Source organism: Psammomys obesus, unplaced genomic scaffold, assembly GCF_907164565.1.
Source record: "Psammomys obesus unplaced genomic scaffold, mPsaObe1.curated_primary_1811, whole genome shotgun sequence".
NCBI classification, from domain to species: domain Eukaryota; kingdom Metazoa; phylum Chordata; class Mammalia; order Rodentia; family Muridae; genus Psammomys; species Psammomys obesus.
In genome coordinates, this window is record NW_026592510.1 from 19,217,655 (window position 1) to 19,226,772 (window position 9,118).

Here is a 9,118-nt window from a genome sequence, read left to right on the forward strand (position 1 = left end):
TTTGATCTTTAGTTCAGATTTTTACCAGCACTACCACAACCACCACACACACACACACAGAGAGAGAGAGAGAGAGAGAGAGAGAGAGAGAGAGAGAGAGAGAGAGATCAAGCATTCTCCCTCATCTTATTCTGGTGGCTTCTTTACAGGTAAATTGATTTATGGTAGATGACATCCAACAGTCATGCGTGACTTTCATTTCTCCCATGGTGGGGTCTTCCCACTGTTCCCCATCCCCTGCTGACGACTCTTTTCCAATCCACCGATTCTGGGTGGTTGTGGCTTCATCACTGAGCCAAAGAACATCATGTCCACCTCGTTGATTATTTAACCAGGAGGTTCAGTCCTGGCTTCTGCATCTAACTAAAGCCTATGCATCCATCAAAGCACAAGCAGATGCTTTCTACTTAGCTTACCTCATGACTGCATATGGTTGATGTATATTGATCCTGTCTTAGCAGGATCAGTAGTGAGCTGTCCACACACCAGGCTGTGGCAGCTTCCTTTACAACTGTTGTCTTTTTGAATGATTTCTTAGTCTTTTGAAATGCTTTTATATTTGCAGTAGTTATACACTTTGATGCTTTAAATTCTTTTTCATCATATCTTAACATTATCGCCTCACCTCATAGTTGACTGAGAACACAAGACATTTTCTGTTTCTTTTGGTTCTTCCTGATCAGGGTGATGTTAAATAGACAGTAGATTTCCACAACCCATATCATAAGTGATATGATAACTAATTAGGTCAATTATTAGCTTACTCATGCTCAGCATACCTTATCCTTGGGACTAGAAGTGTTTTGGATTTGGAGATACTTGCATGTATGTAACTCAGTATCATGGGGAGAAGGCTCAAGTGTAAATAGGAAATTTTTTTATGCTTTCTGGATGCCTTACATATGACTCAAATTTAATCATACACAGCATCGTAGTGTCCCTGCATTTTGACTGCAGCTTGCTGTATTAAGGCCAGATTTGGAGTTTCCCACCAACCCTATGTCACTTCTACAAAAGTTCAGATTTTGGAGCTGAGTTTCAGATTTTGGAGTTTTAGGTTAAGTACATTCACTATGTATTGATGAGTACATTGAAGTTAACACTTCCAAACAATCAAGTACTTGCACCCATTTGCCATGTTCTACATCTTAGTGATTATGCTCAGCGTGACAAGTATAACTTTGGTTCCTGTTGCTAAGTGACAAATGGTAAGAGATGTTAGCGCCCCTTCTCAACAGCAGTTCCTAGTCTGTCTAAGAACTAGGAACTGTCTAAGTTTGCCTGGGACACCAAACTTTGGATTATAAAGTCAAGATAGAAGCCAGGCATGGTGGCACATACCTTGAATCCCAGCACTTGGGAAGCAGAGGCAGGTGGATCTCTGAGTTCAAGGCCACTCCAGTCTCCAGGGCAAGTTCCAGAACAACTAGGACTACACAGACATACCCTGTCTCAAAGCTAATAACAATAATAAATGAAAATATATATAGTCAAGATAGTCCTGAGCCAACCTGGACACTTAGTCCCTTTGGAGCCCTAGGTGGAGAGAGTCCTATCAGGCTTCCCTGGAAGATGACAGCTAGACCTTTCTGCTAGGTTTCAAAGACACCTATGTGTAGATGCCACTCACTCTATTTGCATTATCCTTTAGTCACATTAAATTATTAAAATTCTTCCAGGCTCCTTATGGAATGCCTGTGTGTTGAATGCTTGTTGTGTTTTCTTGCACTGGATACCACAAAAGCATTTTGCACATCTGGTGGCTGATAGCATAAAGGCCCTCAATCACTTCAGAAAGCTCAAAAACATACCAAAAACTTTCTAAATGTGTGTGTGTGTGTGTGTGTGTGTGTGTGTGTGTAGGTAGTGTGTGTGTGTGTGTGTGTGTGTGTGTGTGCCTCTTGTGTTTAGAAACTTCAGTTACTCTTCCTCCCTGCTGAGTGCCCTAGCTTTCTTTAAAATCTGGTCTTGTAGACTACTAGCTAATGCCATTGCTTAAATTAGCCATATCTGCTTTCAAATCCCATGATTACTTACTCATGATCAGTGATTAGCTTCTCTCAGCACTTCTGTTCTCATCAGAAAATGCAAATACACCTGCCAGAGAGTATTATCAATCTTCCTGACTTCTCTGGTCTGTCTGACTGTTTCAAGCCAGTAACCCTTTAGATAACTCTGAATTAGAACCCATTATGCTACCAGAACTAGACAATGACACTTTTGGCAAGCTGAGCTGCTTGCGAGGGGCCTTTTTATGAATTCTCCATTGCTACCTTAAACATACAAAGGCACAGATGGGCATGCAGTCCAAAGAGACACATGCAAGTGATGAGAACCGTTCAGCCCCCACCTCTACCTCATCCTGGAGCAGAGCTGGTCCTTCCTCGTACTACTCAAGACATGAATTTATTTTCTGAAATATACTCAGGCAGCTTCACTTCAAGATCATTAAGGACTTTTATACACGTGCCTTGTTCCCTAGATATCTTTATAATAACTGTTTTTTAATATTAACTATCGTTGTGTTGGAAGTGATTATTTGCTAGCCCTACTCAAAGGCATGGAAGTTTCTGGCTGGAATCCTTAATGATGCCCATGTTAAGAATGCCCTGGTTACCAAAAGTTTTGTTTCTTGCACAAAATGGGTTCTACCTGATCTTGTGAAATTATTTTCAGGCTTAAGTTCTGTTCCAAGTTTGGCATGAGGTACGTGATAAATAAGCACCCTTTGGTAATAAAATGGTCCCGTCACAGCCAGCTATTGCCACCATGCTAAATGCATAAACTGTGTACCTTGACTCTTTTAAGGAAATTTCGAAAGTTATTTATGACTTCGCAGAAGTTAGAGGGGAAGAAAACAAAACTCCTAATTCCCATTACAGTTTTCTAATAAACATACCTGACATTGGTGAGTTAATAACTTTGTGTCTGTTCTAGTCAGTCATCCCATAAGTATTTACTTAAACCAGACACTGTAGCTGCTGGAGAAACTGCACCCTGTGTTCTGTGGCTCATCAATGGAGATGGACAGGCAAATGAAGACATAATTCACAGCATCTTAAAAAAATGAGCATTTTTGTATTTGGGGTGATTTTTTAATGTGACATTTTTACGTTATACTTAAAAAGTCATTATTGTTTCCAAGATGCTTTTTTCCACTTTTTTCTTGTTGTTGTTTGATTGATTTGGTTTTTATGATACAGGGGTTCTCTTTTTTGTACTGGATCTGTTTAGACCAGGCTGGCCCTGAAATGAAAGATCTGCCTGCCTCTGCCTCCCAAGTGCTTGGATTAGAGGCATGTGCCACCACTGCCTGGCCTGACACCACATTTTCAAACAGCGTATCTGTCCAGTGCATTCACTGTCTAATTATTTTCTCATCAGTATTTACCAACAAAACAGTTAATGGCCTATCAAGCTGATGTTTTGCCAACAAGAAAAAGTAACAGATAAAAAATTAACATCATCTTTTCCTTCAGCTGTGTATCACTTTCTTAGGCAGATACACAATTCTGAGTATTTCAAAATACTAAAAATCTCCATTACTGACTCAAAGACTCAAAAACTGTTCCAGTTTCCACATTTATTGACACTACCCTAATGTTTTTGTTTTGCTTTGTTTTGTTTTCCTGCTGAGATATGGCTCCTCGGCCTTTTTCTTTACATCTATTTTGAGTGCTTTTAGAGGGTAGGAATGGAATTGGAAAAGAAAACAAATTTATAGCCTTCTGCTTAACTCAAATTTACAACTTTGCCACTTAACAAGAGGCTGCCTAACAGGCATGAAGCGTTGGTTGTATTCGATGACCCTTGCTGTTAATTTATGCTCTGATGGGTGTTAGCTGGACAGGTATGGGGTGGGGCCATACAGAGGAGCAGAGTAAATGTGGCTGAAGTAGGCTCAGGGGCTCCTGGTTAGAACTGCCCGAGGGGCCGAAGTGACCTTTCAGAGCCCATGCTGTTCCCCTTCAGATCCTCCACATACCAATCAAATCTCCAGTCTCAGTACTGAACTGAAATAAAATGTTAACTTTAAAACCACAAGTATGGGGGATACTCGCCAGAGGTAGAAGATTTAGCATAACACTGTCAATAAAAATTCAGCCTCCCCAGGGAAAGACTATGTATAGGAAAAGGATATTAGGCCTGTGGTCAATGGCTTAAAAAGTGGAGAGAATTCACAAAAGATCTCCATCACTTCATTTCCTTAAGCTTGACCTTCTTTTAGAGTCCTTTCTAAGAAAAAAAATCTTGTTGATGAGAATGTAATGATAATTGTTTATGTTTATGGAAAGAGTGTAGGACATGCACTTGGTGCCTATGAACCAAATCAGGACAGCTTAAATTGTTCTATCTCCTTGCCATCTCCATGTTCAGAGAGCTTGCCTCTCCCCCTTACAAAACACATTATAGGTTAGTGGAAACTACAGCCCCTGACCGTGGACTAGAATACTAAAATTAAGCAACCCTGTTAGCTGTTTTACCATCCATCCCCACCCTCTCTGCCCTCATCCTTCGCACATGTTCCCATTTGGTGTTTCTCTTACATTTGGTGTTCCTCTCTCTCTCTTTAATAATCTTATATAATATGAAACAAAGTATCAAGATCGTTCATAGGAATTACCAGTTTGGTTGAGGTTACTAATGACTTCACTTGTTTGTATTCTTCCCTTGGTATACTTCAGATATTTTACAATGAACTTGCTTTTTAATGAAGAAAAACATATTAAGAAAAAGTCATAAATAATGAGAGTTGTAAAGCTATATATATTAAGAATTCCTACATGTTTTCTTGCTATGGCAAAGTAGATTTATTTTTACATATTTGGTATGTCCTGCATGGCTCAGCACCTGATAACCAAATAATATGTAGGTGTTCTCAGCTGGGTTTTCTCACCATGGCAGATAATAATAATAGCCTAAAACTAGAAACTGTGGATAAAATATTTTGGTTTGTGTTAGGTCTCAAACCCAGGGCAAATGGCTGAGGTTCCTATTTAACATATCAAAGTGGACCTGGCCCTCTGCCAGGTTCTCCCTGTATCCCTCAGTCTGCCTATTACAGAGCACTTCTGGCTAGCATGCCCCCACCCCTAAACACTTCAGCCAGGTATTGGAGCTGGACTGTTCTTTCTCCAGCTGCCCTCCCCTGTAATATCCAGCCATATTGGTTACTTGTCTTTTTGTCTATTCTCTTGGCCAGCCTCTTGGCCCAGGCTGCCCCTCTTGGTTGACAGCTATTCTCTCCTCTCCATTTCCTCACCTCACCGCACATGACTCAGGGTCTTGTCCACTCTGGATTCTCCCAGATGTCCCTGCCTCTGGCTATGCTCTCCTTTTTATCTATAATAAACTTTCTCCTCCACTATACCCAGGAGCAATCATGTCCTTTTTTCTTTTTTTTTTTTTCTTCATTAATCTTGTTTGCTAAGTATTACATGATTGATTATCAAACAGAATAAATCAAACTATCGCTGAGTTATGGCACAGTTTTTCTTTCTAGATGCTCTAATTTCCAAAGTTCCGATGAAGCCTATAAAGGAGCATCAGACCACTTCCTCTGTTAAGCATTTTGTAATGAAGCTAGAGTCCAAGGACACATAACAGCCAGTGAGTTAATTATCAGTTCAGTCAGTGATCCTGCTTTAAAACACTGCCTTGTGCAGTGCCTGTCACACAGAGACCCTGACGGGTAGAGGGTGGACAGAGGGACCCAGAAATAGAGGGTAGGCAAAGGTGTGAGCAGAAGGGCATTTGGGTAGACTACAGAGACTACTGGACAATGTTGTTTGAATTCCAGTTAATCTCTTGACATTTTATTGATCCAAGAATACTTCAAGAAGTAAATGGACCAGCTAGGTGTATGGGAGCTCAGAGAGTAGACAGGGTTTTGTTCTGTGGAAAGGAGGAACAAGGAAAGTTAGACCAAGGACTTTATATAGAAGTCAGTAAGGCTTTCACCAGACACTGGAGTAAGAGGGGCTTCCATGGAGCATAGGCCTGGTGAGGAGGTTGCTTTCCAGTTTGCACAGCACGGTATCCTAAAGAGTTACTAATTTTAAGCAACCTGTAGATATGGCCTGCTATGAGAATTTTTGCCTAAAATAATTAATACAAAAATTAAAAAATGTTTTAGGAAAATCAAGTTTACTTTTGTGTTCACTAAAAATATTAAGTGTGGTTTAAAATAAAATGGGGATTTTACAAATTCAGTAGGAATTTCAAAGTAATTTTAGAAGGAACTGAACATGTAGATTGTGCTGCACCATCAGTAAACTAGTTGTATTTTACTGACATTTTGGAGATAGTTACATCAAATTCATGTCTAGATCAGCTCATATTCTAATTGAAAACTAATGGATTTGAAGACAAGAAACCGGTGTAAAAGTCTACAAGTCTCCAAATATTTTATGCATATAATATAATGAATTTTTATATGCTAAATGAAAGGAAATCATTTTTGCTTTTTGGGGTATTTAATCTAATTATTAGATATGTCAGAAAATTGATATTTATTCCATGTGAGTCCTACTTACACTGAGAAATTGTGTACATTATCATTTTCTTTAAAGTTATTAGTAATTTCATCTCATAAATCAATGATATCAACATTTTTAATGCAAGTGAATATCAGTAGGGTCTTGCATCTAAATAGTCGGAATCCAGCTTGACCGCTGACGCACTGCTCAGTTTGGACAAGTGTCTCCCTGTGTCTTGGTTTCTTCATCCATGAGTGATGACAGTCATCACACTAGCATCTTTGAGTTGTCAGAAGGACTAAATATGGAATGTAGACTGGTATCTAATATATGGGAACAATTCACAAAGGACTGTCATATTGCTAGTAACACTGCATAATCAACAAATGATCGTTTCTTATTGGGATTATTTGTTTTGCTTTTCAAGTCTTGCCAGGAGGATCGTCAGGATCCCCTAGGTTGTGTCTGCCGTCTCTGTTGAATGGCACCATGAGTCAGTGTGGGGAGCAAAGGTTGATCTAGCCACAATAAAGCTGACCCGCCTCTTGCCTTCCACAGTGAGCCATCTGTATGGATTTGGACTGATGGATGCGGAAGCCATGGTGATGGAGGCAGAGAAGTGGACAACTGTTCCTCAGCAGCACGTGTGCGTGGAGAGCACGGACCGACAAATCAAGTAATGCTTGCTGCCTAGTGGCAGACTGACAATCCCCAAAACAAGGCCGGCCAACTGCTTAAAACATGGAAGCTGGAGGCATCTGATGCTTCTTTCTAGTGTAGCTATAAAGTTGAGTAGAATGTTATACCTGAAGATCCTTCGAAGGGAAGTGTTCTTTCCAAGGGAAGCCCTGAACTCATAGGCTGTCCTACATTTCCTACTTGTCAGTGTCCTTGCTTGATGAAGCAAGAATTCTTCCAGATCTTTATGTTCTCAAACTCAACTAATTCTCCAAAGACTGTGGGGAAATTGAGAGCAAATGTGCTCACAGATCCCTGAGAGTCACAGAGCCTGTTCTCCAGGGTTAGCTGCACACACTCAGAGGTTGTATTTGCAGAGTTGACCCAAGAAGCGTGTGAAGTCGTTCCCACTTGCTTGATCCAAAGAACACCATTCATCTTGGTGGCTTTTCTAGAGTTCTTGGCTTTCTTCTCAGAAACCTCTTTGCCTGGAAAACTTTGTGAACTATATTTATGGTTTGTGATGAACATACAGCCTTATAATCCTGGAGGAAATGTGTTAGTAAGCAATGAAAATGGAATAAAGTTGTAGTTTGGTTTTGTTTTAAAATTTTCCCCATTGATCTCTTTTATGGTACAGACTGAGAAATAAAGGGGAGGGGAAAGTTCTTTACCCAGCACTTACGAACACAAAGCCCTTGGCTCCCCATCTCCTTTCACTTGCATCTTTCCCTTTAAATGGCCCAGTCATTTGAGGGTCTAGCACTGTTTTTGCTCAATATCCAGGGGCCAGCTGCTGCCTCTGTCTTGAACTCTCCTTTCAAGCCCCCAGCCCTCTCACCTGATTACTTCCATGTCTTTTGTTCAAACCCTTACTCTCTCTCCTGCCAGGACCATTCGCCCCAACAGTGCAGTGCGCTCCATCTACAAAGCCTCCGGCTGCTCGGATAATCCTAACCATCACGTCAATTACCTGGAGCATGTAGTCGTGCGTATTACCATCACACACCCTCGGAGGGGAGACCTGGCCATCTACCTGACCTCACCCTCAGGAACCAGATCCCAGCTTTTGGCCAACAGGTACAGTGAGGGCCTCTACCTACCACAGTGGAAACCACAGCTATGTTTGCTCTGCGCTTGAAGGCCATTTGTTCCTTATCCTAAAAAGGGACAGAGACAGTGGAAGCGTTTGCAGATGAGAGTTTGTGGGAACATAGACTTGGAGATCTTCAAGTTCATTCCATTTCTGTGCATGTACTTCCTGTGTTCTCATGAAACCAACCTCTTCCTTCTGGGCATAGGGAACCCGTTGGTGTGCGGTGGTGGGAAGCGGTAGAGAGGAGTGAAGAGGAGCCTTGCTGTGCCCCTGGTGCCCTGTAGGTTGGTCTCCAAGACATTTCTTTGCCTCAAGGAAGAGGTGAATGTGGAAGATTTAGAAGGAGCCTGTGTGCCTGAGGTTATGCCTATGCGCAGTGACATTTAGCCTGTGTTTTGAAGAGTGAAGATTCATAGCTGAGTGTGGTGATACCTGCCTCTAACTCTGGCTCTAGCAAGGCTGAAAACAGAGGATTTTGAGTCCAAAGCCAGCCTGGGCTATATAGCAAGAACAGCCTGTCTCAAAATAAATAATTTAAAAAAAAAAAAATTAAGAACCAGAGAAACAAAGTAGAAATATCTGAAGGGGAGTATTCTAAACAATGACCACAATTAAAAAGTAGGAATTAAATTTTTAAAGCACAGTTTCTCTAGCAAGGCAATTAGAAGTCACACATTCACCTCTGGTGGCAAAGGATTCCCATCTCCTCTGGCCTCAGCCCTGCCTGCATGTTTACTAGCCTGCCTGCCACTGTGGAACCCTGTGTCCCTTTAAAATCTTGGTGGCTTTTTTTTTGTTCGTTTTGTTTTGTTTTGTTTTGTTTTGTTTTGTTTTGTTTTGTTTTGTTTTGTTTTGTTTTGTTTTG

The 9,118-nt window shown here is 41.0% G+C and overlaps 1 protein-coding gene across 5 annotated transcripts in view; it reads left to right on the forward strand.

The window, feature by feature from the left end:
* The window catches only part of Pcsk5 (proprotein convertase subtilisin/kexin type 5), a 429,034-nt gene that overhangs the window by 248,758 nt on the left and 171,158 nt on the right, over positions 1–9,118 (forward strand). For all 5 annotated transcript variants that reach the window (XM_055613830.1, XM_055613831.1, XM_055613833.1 and 2 more), the window contains exons 11-12: positions 7,038–7,155; positions 8,049–8,237. In XM_055613830.1, coding sequence (XP_055469805.1) covers positions 7,038–7,155; positions 8,049–8,237 — 307 coding nt within the window. The remainder of the gene's footprint in view (positions 1–7,037; positions 7,156–8,048; positions 8,238–9,118) is intronic.